The sequence below is a fragment of the Martes martes genome (assembly GCF_963455335.1).
Source record: "Martes martes genome assembly, chromosome: 13".
NCBI lineage: Eukaryota > Metazoa > Chordata > Mammalia > Carnivora > Mustelidae > Martes > Martes martes.
Window position 1 is genome coordinate 650,492 of NC_137901.1, and position 18,140 is coordinate 668,631.

General features: G+C 64.5%; 1 protein-coding gene across 2 annotated transcripts in view; it reads right to left on the reverse strand.

Moving 5' to 3' along the window:
• Nucleotides 1–18,140, reverse strand: part of NFATC1 (nuclear factor of activated T cells 1) — a 92,898-nt gene that overhangs the window by 47,241 nt on the left and 27,517 nt on the right. For both annotated transcript variants that reach the window (XM_080821717.1, XM_080821716.1), the window contains exons 4-6: nt 7,921–8,123; nt 7,162–7,334; nt 5,438–5,578 (exon numbers count right to left, since the gene is read on the reverse strand). In XM_080821717.1, the coding sequence (XP_080677843.1) occupies nt 5,438–5,578; nt 7,162–7,334; nt 7,921–8,123 (517 nt within the window). The remainder of the gene's footprint in view (nt 1–5,437; nt 5,579–7,161; nt 7,335–7,920; nt 8,124–18,140) is intronic.

Genomic DNA, 18,140 nt, shown 5'->3' on the forward strand with positions numbered 1-18,140 from the left:
CCGTGCAGGGGCTGGTTGTCTGCACCTTCCTGCCCACCTGAGGCCTGGGAACCGGTCCTGGGTGCCGGCCCTATTGGCCCCGACTCTCTGTATCCACAGTTGAGACATAGCACACAGGGACAGCCACGTGGCCCGTTCTTACTGAGGATCCTGTCTGAGCTGCTGTCCACTTACGCAGACACAGAAGTGTGTACAGACTGCCCAAAGCCATTCAAGGTGGCTCATCATCGTGGACTCTAGGCAATTACAAAACCGCTTCCCACGTGCACCAGCACCAGAGGCACGTGGCTGCTGGTCTCCCCGGGAGCTGGTGGTACCCGGGGCCCGCCGTCCAGCCTCTGGGCGTCCAGTCTCTGGGCCAAGTAAAGCCTCAGCCTCTGCGGGGACAGGAAGGGCCAGCCCCAAACAAGCTTGGAGCTCCAGCCCTATCTAGAGCTCCTGGGGTCCTCGGTAGGAAACTATGCGCAAGCCCAGAAGTAAAACTATTCGGAATCATTAGGGAATTCCCTGCAGCGTGAGTCATCGGAAAGGCTTCCCCACCACACCCGCCGCCGGGAGGATTCCACGCTGGGCTGCGGCTGGCGGCTGGCGCAGCCTCCAGCCCAGCTCTTAGTCACACAGCTCCCGGGCGGGCTCTGGGCCCAGCGGGGCCACACGTGGGGGCCCCCAGTCTCTGCGCAAGCGGCGGCAGCCTTCTGGACTCGGTTACTCCAGCCCCCCGCGAGAGGGGGCGCAGACACCCGGGGACTGGCTTCCTACCGAGTCACAGCATCCGCCGAAGGGGTGTGCCGGTCGCGCAGCGGACAGGCAGGACAGAGACAGCAGAGGCGGGATCAGACAGAAGCACTCGGCCCTGTGGCGGGACGCGCTCCCGGCTGTGGTCTCCTCCCCACCCGTCGGCGAGCCCCGGAGCAGGCCGCACGCTGTCACCAGCTGCGGGCGGTCAGGGAAGGCAGCGGGAGATGCACAAACGGGGCCCCTCCACCCTCCCGTGGGGCCACGGAGGAGACAACTCTGGGGCGGGGGGTGCTCTGGGGCTGTTCTGGTGAGGTGGGTCCTACCCGGGGGGGGGACGCCCCCACATTCACGCCCCTTAATCTCCGAAACTCCCCAGGCCACAGACTCAGGGGCCCCCCAGCGCCGCTCAGAGCAGCCTGTTTCCTGCAGAAGATACTCCCGAGCAAGAAAGAAATGCGCCTCCTGCCGCGGCTCAGCCTGGCCGTTCCCCACACGGCCAAACACCGCATTCCTCAACCGGGACCCCGCGCCCGGGCAACACCCAGGGAAGGGCACACGTATCCACACGGAAGCCTGTGTATCAGTGCGCGTGGGCACACCACAGCCAAGAGGTGGGCGCAGGTCCTGTCCACACCGCAAGTAGGTAGTACCACACAGTCCGTCCACATGATGGAACACTACCAGCCTTGAGAGGGACGAAGTCCACCCACACCCTTGCCCGGGGCGCCTGAGACGCTCTCTTGGGGAAGCCGCCTGAGGCCGCGGGACCCACAGCGCGGTTTCCAGGAGCTGTCCCCACTGGTGGAGCCACACGGACAGATGCGGCTCGAAGCCGCCAGGTGGGGAGGACGGGGTGGATGGGGCATGAGTGCGAGGGCCGCCCGGCTCTGAAGGGACCAACCACCCCTGAGCCTTAAACGTCTGAGCTGCACAGGACGTGAGTTTAATCTCAACAAAGTGACACAAAACCTGAGTTCTCCAACCGGAGCGTGTGTGGTCCGCACGTCCGTGGCCTGGAGACAGAAGCAAGGGGCAGCCCGTGTGACCTTGTCCGGCAGCGGCCTCTCCACAGCCGCCCTCTCCCGCGCCCCTCCCCTTCCCATTAAGACTGATGGGTGCAAGAGGGTGGGGTCTGGAACAGAAAACCCTCCCCGCTGGGGTGGGACCCGCACCTGCTTTCCGGATGTCCCCTCGGTGCTGACCCGGGAGGACCCGGGCGTGGCTTGGAAAGACTGGCCACCAGCCCAGAGAAAGGAAATTTCGGGGACAAGCCTCTCTCGGCAACGGTGCACGGCCTGACTCGGGAAGCCCCGCAGAGGCCCCCCGCCACGCTGGGTCCTCCACACCCCCAGCACGGGACACCGTGCCCCAGGAAGGACCGGGGGTCCAAGGTCACACTGAACCCTCAGGGGCCACGCCTGTGCCTCAAATGGAGGGTCTGGAGAGCATCTGGGGAGCACAGGACAGCCCAACGAGGGGCCGGAATTCCCACCGGGCCGGGCTGAGGCCACACCTCCCCAGGGGGCACCAGAGCGTCCTGGGGCGTCAGTAAGCCGGGGAGGAGCGGGGGGCTCGGCGACACGCGCTGACCCCGCAGGGCCTCTGTACGGCACCCACCCACCCCCTCAACGATCCTGCCGGCTGGGCTGCCCCTGAGACGCCCTAGAATGCCCCGGAGTTCCCGGCTGTGGGGGAGCGTCGGGTCCGAGGCCACAGTGTGAGAAGAAGCCTTGTCCAGACCACACACTGGCCTGCTGCCCCCTTCTGCTCCCTGGAAACAAGCACGGCTTCTAGCACCATGGGTCCTGTACGTGGTCCCAGGTGACACCGTCCAAGAGGCCCCAGCTGTTTCCACCCCGCGGGGCCAGGCCCCGGCGGGATGCACCTGCTGCCTGTGAAGCCTGTGGGTCACCCGAAAACACTGCCCGTGGGCGTCACCTCGGGGCACGCGGATGCGGGAGGGCCAGGGGCAGCGGCCGTCCTTATGGACCCCCTCCCACAACCACGCCAGGGACCTCCGCGCCATGTGAGGACCTGCACGTGTGGGAATCACTCCCCCCTAGCTGGCCGTGTCCGCGTCCACAGGATCTCGAGAAACCTCTCAGAGCCCGCATGCCACGGCCCTGGACCAGGCCGGGAGGGGAGGCATGGGCACCCGCCAGACTGCCGCTGTGTCCTCGTTGCCAGGCCACCACCAGGTGACCATCGTCCGCAGCCCTGCCCCGCCATGCCCAGGCTGGAGCACAGAGATCACAGGGCACCTGGGGCTCCTGTACACACTGTCCCTGCCGCACAATGTGGCCGCACCCCTGCACAACAGAGGAGTCCTCACAGACACAGACCGTACGTATCCGTTCACACACGCCCTGACACGCACACCTGCTCTCACTCACTTCACTCTCGCGAGGTCCCCACAGTCCCTCCTCCCACCTGAGCTGGCCCACGGGGACTCACCAACGCCCACCAGCGGGGCCAGGGCTGCCACTACGAGGACACCGAACGGGGCTCTCGGCGCAGGTGCCAGGCGTCCCTCCCTCTCCGACCCGCTCCCCCAGGAGGGCAGGCGCACCGGTCACGGGAGCGCAGCAGGCGCGGCCAGGCCCCCAGGCCTGAGGCCCTCACCAAGCCGCAGGCCACGAGTGTGCGAGTCCGGAGCGGCGGCAGGGAGGCCCAGACACGGGGTGGTGGGTGCCCCCGAGACACCCAGAGCAGCCCGAGGGACAGGGACCACATGGGCCTTTCGGTGGGACTCCCGGTCGGGGCTTCCGCGAAGAGGGTCTCCCTGCTCATGTTCTGGCCTTGGCGCCAAACAGCAGTTTAAAGACTGACCTTTGCAACAGACCGATGACCTCACCTAAAGCCTATGGGACGACTGTAACCCAAAGTGACTTCTGCGGTTTCTCCAAAAAATTGACTAGGAAAAGCCTTGTGACGGTTTCGGGGCGCAGCAGGACGCATTGGTTGGCGCAGAGTGACCCTGTGCCGGGGTCAAAGCTGACACAGGGTCCCTTCTTTTGGAAACATGACTTGTTTGTGCGTGTGTGTGTGTAAACACGCCAACCACCTCATTTAAATACAAACACACCCCAGCGACGGCATCCAGACGCGTAACCACGGCGTTCACACTCACTTGTGACGGGCACAGCCTGCGACCACATCGCCACACATGCCCGCGTCTTGTCAGCTGTGCACGGGGCTCAGGGCTGCCGCAGGAGGGGGGCCGGAGGGCCCCCAGAGGAGGATGGCGCCGGGCACGCACCCGTGGACTAAGTACCCACACCGTGGGCTCGCGGCCAACCTCTGCGTGGCACCACCAGGCCATGGAGCAAAGATCTGGGACCGGGCGGGCCAGCCGGGCTGGGAGAGCCCACCCTACAGAAGGAGCCCCACGGCACCCACCGAGCGGGAGCATCCAGGAGGCGCCCCACAGTCCCAACCCAGGACCAAGATGATGCCGGGTCAGGGAAGACAGGGAAGAAAGCTACGGGGACTCCCCCTTCGTGCCACCGCCCGAAAAGCAGCGACTTGGGCCACGTCCCGGCACATCGCCTGGCTGCGCGGCCACCAGAGCACCGCCTCGTGGCCCCTCCCCCATACTCTTACTCACGTTTAAAGCTCGAAAGGTTAAATCTTTCAAAATTAGGCTCCTTCAAAGAAGAATGTTGCAGTAACACAAACTCTCCTGATCATTACGCCTGCTGGGTTTTCCTTGTCAGTCACGTTACCAGTCGCGTCTGTGATTACACAGCGCGGGCACACTGAACGCACAGGACTTTCAAGTCCATTTTGATGGAGGCACTTAAGCTTCCCGCTCTCGGCACAAAATCAAGACCCTGTTGTGGAGGCCGAACCCCGCCGTGGTCTCCGGTGGCGAGCGCGCGTCCTGCACCCGTACCCTCCATTAATGCGGAGGAGGAAATGCAGGCCTGTGGCCGGGGGCAGGGCCTCGTGCCCGCGGGCCACGCTCAGCGGGGACCTGGCTCGAAATCGAAGCCGCGGAGAGCTTCGGCGAGCCCCGCACATGCTGTCGCCCGCCCTAGTCTGCTCCGCACACGAGTGCCCGCTGGCCTCTCCCCGGACGGGTCGGGCGTCCCGGGGGGGTGGGAAGCTGTGTGCACAGCCAGGGGCTTATCACCCAAACATCAGAGAAGAGGGACCGTTCACCTCGCACATGCAGCAGCCCAGCTGTACCGCTGAGCACCCAGGTCTACACCTGCACCGAGAGCCCCGGGGGCCACAGGCCTCAGAGGACAGCAGCACCCGCTCTACATCCCGGGGCGGCACCAAGAACGGGGCCAGAAGGACGCCAAGGGCCGTGGGGAGGCCTCCCGTGCAAGTGCGGGTCCACCGCCTACCACGGCCGCTCTGCGTCCACACACCTGCCACCAAGGAGGCTGTGGTCCCGAGTGGCGAGAAGCTCTCGTCCACGCAGAGCAGAATGGCACTGCCCAACTCAGCCCGTGTAGTGGCCGCGACCGGGGGCTGCTCAGAGCCAAGAAGCATAGGTCCGTCCGGCCTGGGCAAAGGGTAAGGGGCCACAGGCAGCCGGCGGCAGGCCTAGAACCACGGCAGAGCCAGAGGGTCTGCTCTCGCTGCCCAGCGCACACAGACCCAGCGAGCGGCTGTGCTCCGCCTCTAGGAACCGACCCCCGGCGCCCAAGGCGGCAAGCATGCCCCGGTCCGTCGGTAAGGGACGTACCTGGAGCTTTCTCCACGAAGATGACTTTGGAGTCTTGCAGGAAGTTGTGGCCGGACAGGACCATCATCTTCCCACCACGGACGGGGCAGCTGGCCGCGCTCTGTTTCTCCACAAGGGGCAGCTCCTGGGCCGAGCGCTGGGCTGTGTGGGGTCAGAACAGGGAGAGTGAGCATGTGTCCCCGGCCCCACCTCATGCCGTGACCTGAGAGGGCACCCCAGGTTGGCCGGTCTGTCGGCAACGGGCACCTCCCAGCAGCATCTCGGGCTCTGGTGGGGGGCACGGTGCGCCCACGGACAGCATGAGACTCGGGTTCGCGGCACCATGCGGACACACACGGCAGGCGGACGTCTGATCTGTGCTGGCGGGGACGTCAAGTCACGAGGGCGAGAGCAACGCGCAGATCTGGGCATGAACAGGCCACCCCAGGGGAACCCTCGGCCTCTAGGGTGACGCAGGTGCTCCTTGCGGACGGGACACACGGCTCCAGGTGAGAAGCACCCGTCCGGACGCCGCGTCCACAGGCTCTTGCCCCCCTGGGAGCCACGGTGAGGCCCCGTGGAAGGGGTGGGGTCTCGGGGCCCTGGGTCCTGTCAGCGGAGCCGTGGGACCAGAGGGTCTGGGACAAGGCCAGCAGCCACCGGGCAGCAAGGCGCGGAACGCAGGGAAGTGGGGTCACCTGGGGAGGATGGGGCACCGCGAGGCCATCAACCCGAAGTCCCCGTGGCCATCAACCCGAAGTCCCCGTGGCCATCAACCCGAAGTCCCCGTGGCCATCAACCCGAAGTCCCCGTGGCCGGCTGCACATGCGCAGTTCTCACCCAGCCAGCGGGTCTGCAGGGAGGAGGCCGCGCCTCGGGCACGTGCAGTGGTCTGTGGCAGAGCCCTGGGCCACGCTGAGGCGTGGGGACGGGTGTCTGTGGGGCTCCCCGTGGGGGCCATGGGACAGACACTGCGGGGAAGGAGTCCTAGGCGCTGAGGTAGGTCAGACAGTCAGGTCAGAGGTGAGGGAACCAAACCCTGCCCTTCCACTGAGACAAGGGACAGCGAGCCGCGGGGGCAGCCACACCCTACGAGGGAAGGAAGAGGGGTCGCCGGACAGGAGGCACTCGACAGTGGCCAGGGGGTGGGCGGGCCAGCCACACTTCCTACAAGAACACGGAGAGACCTCCGGGGCGTCCCGCTCAAGGCCTGGGCACGGGCAGCTTGTGAGATCTCCACCAAGAGCCTCACGGGCTGACAAAAGTCAGCACGGTCACGCCCAGGGGACGCTGCGCCCTTGCCGCGGCCGCCGCCCCGCAGGAGCAGAGCGCTCAGGCCCGAGGCCAGATGCCCCTGAATCACACGCACGACAAGAGAAGAGAAAACCGGGGGCTGGGAGGGAAGGTGAACGAGTCACACACGGGCCGCCGAGCTTAGCTCCGCGCAACCCCACGGACTGGACGCCGGGATCCCGCCGGGTTTCTGAAATGTGAGGGATTAGCTCACGGGTGACGAGTGCAAGCTTCTGGGCGTTTTGGAACAAGCTCTCCGCTTTTCCCCGCAGGTGCCAGGAGCACAGAGCCTGTGTCCACAGAGCCTGTGGACCCGAACCCAGCACGGTGAGCTTTCGGGGGCCGCTCCGAGTGACGCACACGTTGAGGACAGCTCACAAGTCTCCACGCACAAGGACAGGGAAGGTGCCGTGAAACAGAGCGTGGGACACGGGGCCGGCTCCGGTACTCACAGCACTCGATGGGGTTCGAGGCCACTTGCAGGGACAGCGTCCGGCCGCTGGGCTGCGGGATGTGGACCCGGAAGACCAGCCTGACTCTGGTGTTCTTCCTCCCGATGTCTGTCTCCCCTTTCCGCAGCTCGATGTCCGAGTTTCTGAGCTTCAGGATCCCAGCACAGTCCACGCTGCTCGGAACAAGGGTCCACGCCTGCCCTTCAGTCCCTGACGTGCCACACCGGGCGTCTCCGCTCCGCCCCCCGCCGAGCCCACCGGGCCCACGCGACAGCCCACGAGGGAGACGGCCCGCTCCTCACACCCTGGGAGCGGAGCACGAGGCGCCCGACAGTCGTCGGGAGGAGGGGAGGAGGCCGCGGGTACGGGCCTCTTAAGGTCAGTCGTCAGCCCAGAGACGGCTTCCTTGGAGCCACGAGGGCAGTCCAAATGCACATCGGCGACGCAGAGCCCCCCCCAGAGAGAACTCTGCACCCCACCCACCGTCAGTGTCGCTGTGTGGTCACCCCCGAACTCAGAAATGAACTGGTGTCGTGTTCAGGAGGTGAACGCAGGCACGAGGGGGACTGGCCACAGGGACCGAGCTGCTCAAGTGCCACGTGCCCAGAGGCAGAGGCCCGAAAACAACCCATCCCCCTACGGATCTGTGGCTTCCACGGGTGTGGAGCCCAGGCCAGAGGCCGGGGGAGGCCAAGGCTGGCACACAGGCCACGCGGCCCAGCGCCCGCCCCGAGCGCCCCGGCCACGCGCACAGCTTACGTGGCTCGCATGTTGTTCTCCGGCAGCAGCGGGATCTCCAGGACTTTGGTGTTGGAGAGGATGGCTTCGTGGCTGGTGGTGGAGACAGTCTTGCCTGTGATCCGGTGCACCTGGTAGAAGGCGTGGGGTCTCAGCAGGCGGTCGTCGGCCGTCCCGATGAACAGCTGTAGTGTGAGTGGCTCGTTCTCCAAGTAGCCGTGAAGCTGGCAAGAGAATGAGAAGCCTCCATAAGCGCGCCGGCCCACGGCTCCGAGCCCGCCTGGCGTTCGCCAGCAGAGGCCGATTCACGGGGGAAACGCGCGGCAGGTGCTCCGTGCGAAGGCCCCCCGCGGCCCGGTCCCCGTGCGCGTCTCTGTGACAGACTCGTAGTCCCATGCTGGCTGGGAGCACTCCTGTCGTCTCCGTTCCAACACGCACACCCACGTGTGCCATCCACCCACCCACACGTGCCACGCAGCACATGCATCACACACTCACCCAGTGCCCCATGTACCCACGGGGCACACACACGTGCACATCTTGCACACGTGCCGTGCCACCACCGTTGAGTAGCACCCAGGGCACGGACGGTGGTGATGCGTGGCTGTGCTCGGCTCCTCCCGCCTCCCCCTGCGGTCCACCTCCTCCCTCGGAGCGCCTCCCTGGCAGCTTCTGACAACACCGTCCGCTCTCCGCCCGGCACGTGTCCGCTGAAAGGACAGCGTCCGGCAGTTGCCAACCACGAACCCAGGGCCACACCAAGCCGTTCACAGCAACCTCCCCTAACCGATTTGGACGCGCCGGGCAGGGCAAGGTCCCCCTTCTCACTCACAAACCGTCCGAACAGCAAAGAGGACACGTGCAGACAGCCATCCACACTCGGACCCTCGGTCTCTCCGCTCAGGGCCCGTCCCCTCCAGGGGCAGGTGACGGCCGCAGGCAGCACCACGCCCGCCAGCCCGCACCCCCTGAGCACCACCCGGAGCCTAGGAAGGGCCCCGAATCCCCACGCCCTTTCACTTCTTCTACTTTCTGTTTTTGTGCTCGCTTCCCTTGACAACAGGTAGTCGTTCAACCACCACAGCCCAACGCACCAAGTGACATTCTGCCATGAGGACGGCATCTGGGTAGGAATGCCACCAGTGCCACCAGGAGGCCATGGCCGCCCGCCCGCAGCCGGAATGTGCTCTCCGAGGAGCTACAGAAGGAGGACCCTCGCTGCGGACACACATCCTCGCCATCCCACCCACTGGCCACGGTTGCAAGGGCTGGACACCCCATGAGCCGCCCCCAGCAGCCTCCTCTGTGCTCAAGGCAGGTAAGATGCAGGCGGCGGGGCCGGGAGGCGCAGGGACACCCACGGGGACACCTGGGCTCTGCCTCTGTGCCGCAAGGAGGCCACCCCAGGGTCGCCTCGCCCACCCGGGGTCGCCTCGCCCACCCCGAGGAGGCAGGTACAGGGGCACAAGGACCTGCTGGTCGATGCAGGCCCGGACCATGGCGGCTGGGCAGGTGGTCCCGTGCCCTCGGCGGCCAGTGCAGACAGCAAACCCCAACGGGAACGGATGGACGGCGTCCCCAGGAGCGGGGCAGCTGGGAGGGCACGAGGCAAAGGCCGTGACGGGGTGTCACGGAGACACGGAGCTCCGACGTGACAGACAAGGATTTCTCTGCAGGCAGGAGGGCTGTGAGGCGGCGTCCAGAGCCAACCCTCGCACACGCGTCTCCAGGCAGCTGGGTTTGTGCAGGTCGGTAAATGCCCGTTCACGTCCCAGTCTGAGAACCACAAACTTCGGAAACAGGAGCGACAGCCCGGACGGAGGATGTGGGGCCGGGGCTGGTCTCCGCTGTCCTTCTGGGCACAGTGGCGGCTTCCAGTGGGGCGCAGGCTGGCCGCTCGCAGTCACTGTCGTTGCCAAGCACCAGGTGCTGGTCAGCGAGATGCCATGGGAACTCAAAAGGCCCGTGGGCTGAGCGCTCCCTTCTGAAGGCTCCTGGCTGCACCCCTCGCGTGGCCCCCGGCCTCGGAAGGAGCCCACTCTGTCCTGAATCGCGGCTGCGCGCTTGCCAGCGGCTGTGAGGAGGGAAGAGTGTAGGCTCCTCCCCAGCGTCGGGCAGCAAACGTCTCGCTCCCTGGAAAATGCAGGTGTCCACGCGCGAAGGGCACGCACGTTGACTTCCACGTGGGCTGAGCGCCGAGGCCTCTCCAGGGGGCCCCGGCGTGGGGAGGAGGACACAGCCGCGCCGGGCCCCGCCACCCGGGGCCGAGTGAGACCAGCTCCAGTGCGTCACGACATCCGTCCCAAGCGCATGAATGTCTTCGTCTTCAACACCGTCAGAGTGCCGGTCGAGAGCGGAGACCGAGCCCCAGCATCTGTTAACCCGAGGAGCACGCCTGCCGCTCCGAGTGGGACTCGAGTCAGCGCGAGCCTTTAATCAAAGCCAGGCCCGGAGGAGACTCGTTTACTTACTGTTGGAGTCAGTCAGAAAATGAGCCCCTTAAAAGCTCCCATGAGAGCATCTGCACAATGACAGGCTGTCCACGGCACAGATCCGCTCAGTCAGCAATCGGAGTGCCAAGGCCAGGCCTGCCACCCGCCAGGGCAGAGAACTGGGTGCTTGTGTGGGAAGTCCCCGGGAGGGGCTGAGGGCCAGGGCACCCGTGTGCTCGAGGTACGGTACGAGAGACCCTGACATCACCCGGGCAACCTCCGAAGATGGGTGCTCAGTGCAGGAGGGGGCACGGCTGGGGACGCAGAAGTGTTCCCAAGTGTCCCACTCACGCAGCACACACCTGTGCAACACACACACTCAGACCTCAAGTGCACACAGATACACTCAGACTCCACGTGCTCACACGCACACTCGGACCCCACACACGAACACTTAGACCCCACGTGCACACACGCACACTCGGACCCCCCCACTCAGACAGCGCACGCACACTCAGACCCCACACACGCAGAGACCCCACATGCACACACGCAGCAAACACCTGTATGCTCACATTCGATACACAGCAGGCACGACTCGTATGCATGCACACACAGGCATGCATGTACTCACACTGTGACCCCATGGGCATGTGCACACACCCCCACACTCACATCTGGGCTTTCTAGACACAGCATGGAGCATTGTGCTCGGTTGGGAAGTCGGGAAAAGACATGCACGTTGGGCTGTTGGCGTCATTTTTTGCCTGTGACAGGCTCCCACGCATCTGTGGACGTGGTCTCGTCCACGCGGCTTTTCCATATTAACGCAGAGTCACTTCCATCCAGACCCACAGGTGCCTGACCTACGCAGACTCCACATGGGTCCGACAGGCGTGTGCCCGCGGCAGGGTCTCCGCAGGGGGCCCGGACATGCCGCAGCCAGGTGGTCGGCAGATGGAGAGGCCACAGGACGGCTTCTCTCAGCCCTGCACACGCACGCGCCATCCCGTGACCCCGTGCACACGAGTCCCTCACTGAGCCACGGAGAGCCCACACACAGTGCCCGTTTCGACGCGGTTCTCGCGGGTGTTGCTTCCGTCCCACAGAAACAAAACGCGTCTCCTCTCCCAGCTGAGACGCTTTCTTCCCACGTGAACACACAAGTGTGCCCCAGGAACGGTGCCGGGCAGGGTCGGAGCCAAGACCAGCTTGTCCGCTGCCCGACTTCCCGCAGCCTCACTGGGGAGGGCACTCGGCCTTTTGTCCACGAACAAGCTCAGAAAACTGAATGCCGAGCTAGACGCAAATCAACGTTTCTGTAACAGGAAATGCAAAAGTAAAATCAGAGCCTGATTAAGGGACCATTTCTGCCACTCGCTCTTTCACTCTACGGCATTTAACACAGTAAGACGTAAATGAGTCTTCGGCCAAAACGGTCTCTCGCGTGGCTGAGGCGTGCTCCAGACGGTGAGGAGGCAGCCCCACGGGCTCGACCGCGGCCCCGCTGCAGTCACACGCTTTGGAAACGACAGCCTCCACGTCCCCCGGGACCGCCCTGTGGCGCCTCTGATAGCCGGCGGGACGCGGCGGATTCTGGGTACAGCTCGTCCCTTTAAAAACATGCCATTTCAGTGAAAACGGGAATATTTAAGGTTTATCCTGGGAGATAAACATCTATTATTTAAAACACGAAGTTCGTTTTCAGGAAAGTCATTTGAATACTTCACACGTTCCCCACCTGGGCTTCCTGCCTCTGGCACGTTTAGTGTCTGTCAAAACAATATTTATACAATTACCTGTCACAACAATGACCTCTCTTTGCTTCAACTAAACTAAACAAAACGCAGGATTCCGTTTCCAAGGTGTAAGAACCACTAAGTTTTCCACACGTAAAAATGTTTGTTTTTAGCTCCGGTGCTGAACTCAGCACTTACGGGGAGGTGACAGACGAGTGACAAGTGGGCCAAGTCCTCTGGAGCAGGGCGGCCGGCGCACGTGCGGCCGGCGGGGGGAGGGGACATGGCCGGCCCAGGGCCACTGCCCACCGCTCACGGGCCATCCGTTCATGGGGAAATTGTGCATTTCACACCGTGTGAGATTCGTGTCTTCCCACGAGGCCCAAACGAGCCACGCAGAGAGGGAAGCGTAGCTCAACGACGCCTTTTTAACGCCAAACTTGCGGTGACCACAGGGACTTGCAAACCCGAGTAGCTCGAGTGCTGCTGCCGCAGCAGGTCCCGAACCCTCACCGGGCAGAGGGGCCGCGCCCATGCCTACGAGGGGTCCCGCCCCCAGAAAGGTCTCCTGCACCCACACGCGCTCCCTCCCAGAGAAGGAGAGTGGCCTGGTCCCCAGACGTGGAGGTGATGGCGCTACGGCAGCAGGACTGGGGACGGTGTCTGCGTGGGCTGTGGCCTGTGGATTAGCTGTCACGCCAACTCGTGCCTGTGACACCGCAGGACACAGACATATAACATGTCGCCAGATGCCGACCCACTGCCCTAGAGACCCCATTAAGAGGGACAGAAAACGAGAAGACCAGGAACGAGAACACGGGGACCAGCAGTCGGAGGACAGCACCTGATCCGTCTGAGAACACAGACATGACAGGTCCACACGGGCCTTCACGGGTCACGCCCCCAGGCACCTGCCAGTCACCGCGTGGGCCTTCACTGGGGGCTCCGGGCTCCGTTGCTGAGGAGTGAGTGTGCGAGAGGCCCCGCTTTGTGACAATGCCTGCGCTCACGCCGCCCAGTAAGGACACTGAGGACGACCTCGGGAAGCCGGCCACGCTGTGTGGGCATATGTGTGCACGAGTGTGCACGTGGGCCTGTGCGAGACAGCGTGAGAGCAGATACGGACGGAGGTGCAAGTGTGCGTCTCGGTGGACGCGGGCAGAGAGTCACCGGCGCGTGGCCCGCGGTCGGGAAGCAGCTCCTGGGCAGGCGGGCACTGGGAGCCCCAGGCAGGCCGAGGAGCCGGGCACCAGCTGCAGGCCTCGCCCCCAAAGCACCTGCAGGAAATCCCGACGGCGTCCGCGGAGCAGAGATCCGGGCCCCACGAGACACCACGCCAAGTCATTTTCAACAGCATCACTGAGCTGACATTTTCCGTGGCAGAAAATCCCCCGATTTTGAACCGTGGAACTTGAGATGTGACGTCTTTCCTGTTAGCGACCTGTGGACCAGGAGGACGGCAGGAGAAACAGGCTTGTTTTCCAGGTGAACGTCGGCGTCGTGCTGTCTTCTCAAGAAGGTGAAGGGAGATCCAGTCCTGGGAGGACGTGTGCCGCCTCAGCTCTGCCGGCGTCCGGGAGCCGCTGCCCACGGGTGGCCGAGTGAGGACACACAGCGCATCGTCCCCACAAGTCCCAGCTTCTCCGAGGCAGGAACGTCCGGAGAGCCTCCATCACCCGTGACGGCCGTCCACACGCCCGCAGGGTCGTCTGTGCAGCCGACCCGCCTGGACTGGTGCCGTGTGCCGGCTGCCAGCCAAGCCCTGGCCAGGCGGGTCCACCAGCCCGTCTGTCCCACACCCGGACCCTGCCCTCTCTCAAAGACGAGACTCCCACAAGGCCAGTACCGGCCCCTTGGCTGGCCGGAGCTAGGTCCAAGTGACCAAGAGTCACGACAGAGTGGGTCATGGCTCCCTCTTGAGGGACACAGAAGACGGCGAGGTGTCGCTCTCCTCAGAGCATCAGATGGCCGCGATGGCAAGTCGAGCGGTTGCCATGACAGCAGCCATTGGAAAAGGACGAAGGATGGCCTCGTGTTCAACCAAAGCGGAAGGGGGACCTCGGGACGGGTCCCGTGTCTGTCCTGAGCCCTGAGCCTCTCTGACAGACTGCAGAGGCAGGCCTGGCTGCCCTGGGCCCCACGGCCTCGATGGCTTCGGTCTCGGTCCAAGTCTCTGTCCCCTCTCTTCTCAGGCTGCGCCCAGAGTGTCTGTCTGAGCGGCGCCGGCCGTGAGAGCTGGTCTGGGCTGTGGTCAGCAGCACCCCACGTGGGAGAGTGTGGAAGGGGGACTGGCCACGTCGCAGTAAGGCCAAGCACGCCATCCTCACGGCCACGCTTCGCTGACACTGGACACACGGAGCACGAGCGGAGTATCCACCGCAGGGAAAGTAGCTCACACGCCCCGGACCGAGGCCCTAAAACACTGGAGCCCAGGCGTAGCCTCCAGAAGGGAGGAGATAAAGGACCTCAGTGCGGAAGCCCCGTACCCCGTGTCACGGCCAGAGAGCCAGGAGAGCGACATCACGCCCCCCACATGTACACACGCACACACACGTGTGCACGCGCAAAGTACACAAAGGCTCACTTGTGTGCACACTTGCCTATCTGTGTGCGCAGGTGTGTGTGCCCGTGTGCCTGTGTGTGCACATGTGTTCCTGCAGGTGTGTGTGTGCACGTGTGTGCGAGCATGGCTGTGTACCCGTGGGGGGTGCGCAGGTGCACGTCTGTGTGCATGCATGGCTGTACGTGTGCGGTGCCTCTGGGTGTGTGTGTGCACGTGTGTGACCACGCGTGTGCAGGGGTGTGCACTACAGCCAGCAGTCACTTAAGTTGAGAATCCCTCCCGGAAGCAAAGGGTCTGAGGAAGGCCCTAGACCAGGTTCGCCCTCGGGTGACAGCAGGTTTGTGCGGTGCACGTCGCCCTCTCGCCACGGGTCTGATCTGCACTTAGTCACGGACGGCAAACGGCTTGAGGGAGTTACACGCTGCTCCTTTCAGGAAAACGAGCTCATTTCTAGAGTTTCCTGCATTTTGACAGAAATTTTCTCTCTGAATGGTGAAAAGTAAGTGGGGAAGGGTCTGTCGTGTAAGCATTTGGGAAGCACAGACGTCCGGAGGCTGCCCCTAAGGACCACCCGCCAGGGCCCATGCGTGGCTCGGGGACACGGTCTGCCTCTGGACTTACACTCACTTCGCCAACAGGACAGTTCAAGTTAACAAGGGACGTGAAACTTGTCAAGGACTTTAACAACTGTCCACTCAACTGTCCACTCAGTGTATTTTATCTCACTAGACGCCGGACGCCCATCTCAAACGAAACGCAGACAGAGCACAGGTGGCCAAGAGGCTCAGGGCTCGACGTTCCCGTGGCCACACCTGCTCCCAGGTGCGGCGCCCGGGCCCAAGCGCCGTCGGCGTGTCCGCTCTCGCTGCTGGACGTGCCACGTCAGGGATGCTCCAGTGGGGCTGGCGTCACACGTCTCCAGCTGCCCCCGAGGCCCGGGACTAGCACGACACCTCCCAGAGGAAGGTCCTCGGGTGCTGAGAGCAGGTGTGCAGCGTTGGGCGGAGGCCGGAGGCGGCCTGGTTTCCAGTCGTGACCGAGGGAAACGGAGGCCCCGTCCTCGCCCACGACTCAGCCCCACAGACGCCCTGCCGGCGAACTTGCCCGAACGCGTGAGTCCTGGGGCTCCAAGAGCCGGACGGGCCTCGTTCTCTGGCCCTGGCAAAGGGAACCTGCCGGAACGCGGAATCTCGTGTTCCCAGCGGTCAGGGGCCAGGTGCGCGTGGCTCAGGTGGCCCGGGAGAGCCCGCCGCTCGCCGCCGGCTTGCCCTCCTCATCGTCGAGACCACAGACCTGCGCCCACCGACAAGGGGAGCCGGACGACACGTGGAAGGGTTCGCGCGCGCGGAGCAGATGAAGGCGGCGGAGCACGGTCAGTGCGTGGGAGCCCTTCCTTCTGCGGCCTCTGCCCCTCAACCCGCACGTGTCTGTGCATCAGGGACGGGTCAGGCTCCGGTCCAGCGTGGCCCTGCCCTCCGAGCGCAAGGAAATGGGCAGGAGCCCCCGACGCCAGAGCGGCCATGCTGCGGCAGTGCCCTAAGCGTCTTCGTGGAGGGCTTCCGGCCACACGCCATGAGGGCAGAGCAGAGACTCTACAGACTGGCTCCCACTGTAGCAGAGGGCGACGGGCAGAGGCCAGACGGGCGGAGGGAAGCTGGGGAGCACCACCAGCCGTGGCCATGGCGGGACAGCTCCCTGCGGGCAACAGGCACTTGGACCCGCCACCCGCTGGCTCATGGCGCACAGGGGTCCCGTCCCACAGCAGGAGCAAAGCTCCCGGACCACCCCCCCGGGCCGCCCAGCCCGACCCCTGTGGGCTGACCCTGTGCACGGACGGCGCATCTTCAGACGTGCCCGCGGAGCTGGTGTGTGGGGTGCTGCGGACAACGGGGAAACCACACAGACACGCACGGAAACCACGGAAAAGAAGTTACATTAACTTCGAAGCAAAGAATGTTTTGCACGGAAACACTACATTTAGCATTTCTAATTAAAAACATGCTGAGAAGCCTCGACTTTCTGCTGAGAAAAAAATGATCTAGAAACAGTGCCAAAGGGCCCCAGAAACCATGAGGAAACACTAAGGTGAACCACAGCGGCAAACACACCTTCGGTGATTCCAGACCCCAGAGCAACCCGGGAGCCTGGCCGCAGGGCAGAGACAGCAAACTTCTAGAAACATCTATCTTCAAGGAAAGCCCCATCCACCATGTGGCAGGTGTGACTCGGCACAGGTGTGGGGCTCCCACAGGGACACATCCAGGGCTCCCAGGAGCTCCTGGGACCTGCCCCCAGAGACCCGGACACGCGGGAATGCCCGGCCCCCCGAGGTGGCGTCCCTACAGAGGCCACTCACCTGATGCCCAAAACCTCCCACCCGCTTGCCACACAGACGTCCACGGTACGTGGGCTTGCACGGTGGGGAGCACCCACCACGCAGCCCTGGTCGCACAAAGCTTGCGTCTGTTACCTCCCCCGACCTCTTGCCACCCGGGGACCCGCACGCGGGGTCGGTCAGAGACCCCTGAGGCTGTGCTCCAGGACCCTCTTCTAGGGCAGTGCCTAGGAGTCCTGGCAGGACAACATCTGGTCGGTTTAACTGTTACTACAGTACGAGGAGGAGGTGTGGACAGAGCGGCAGCCGCAGGCGAGCCTTCCAGAAGCCATGCATGGCCTCGGTGTCAGCCGTCAGTGACCCAGGGAACGTGGGGACAGGGCCCCAGCACAAAGGCTGACGGCAGTGGCACGCAGGCCGCACGATGGCCTGTGGCCCGGCTCGCACCTCTCCTGGCAGCCAGGGCCCCGGGGCCGGTCAAGGCATGATTATGCGTCCCGCCTCGGCACAGACGGGCCCACGGGCGGGCCGAGCGGTGTCTGTGCTGACACAGAGCAGATGCGCCGTCACAGACAAGAGCCCAGTGTTCTCCTGGAGGACGGGGGCCCGGGGGGAGCGCCCTTCGTCCAGAGAACCCCCCTCAAAGACGCGACAGCCTTCAGCAGGCACAGCTGGACAAAGGGTGAAAACCGGAGCACCTGGAAAGGGGGTCACCATCCCCGGCCCGTGTCGGCTCCCAGGACCCACGTGCAGGAGACGGGGCCCCACGGAGCTGTCGCCCGCGGCCTGTACATCATCTCCCTGCCTTTCTGCAAGCACGAGGCTGCGTCAGGGCTGCGCCTCTTCCCACGCCGGCCTGTGCTCAGCGAGGCCCCGGGGGGACGACGCCCAGCGTTTCCTCCTCGGGGGGAGAGCTCTGCTCATGGGCCAAACACCGGGCCGTGCCGGGCGCCCACGCGGAGGGCCAGCCGATGGGAAGGAGGCCCAGCCTCGGAGGACATGGCAGAGACTTTCCAGCCGGTCTGGCCCTGTGGGCCCCGGCACCTGTGGCTCGGTGCCCCTGGACAGGGAGAGCTAGGGGTGTGGGTTTCCCCGCTCTGACGTTTTTATTAAGGACGCTTGCTCCTCACCACTGTCCCAGTGGAAACCCCTGACGCCCCCGTCCCGCCCGC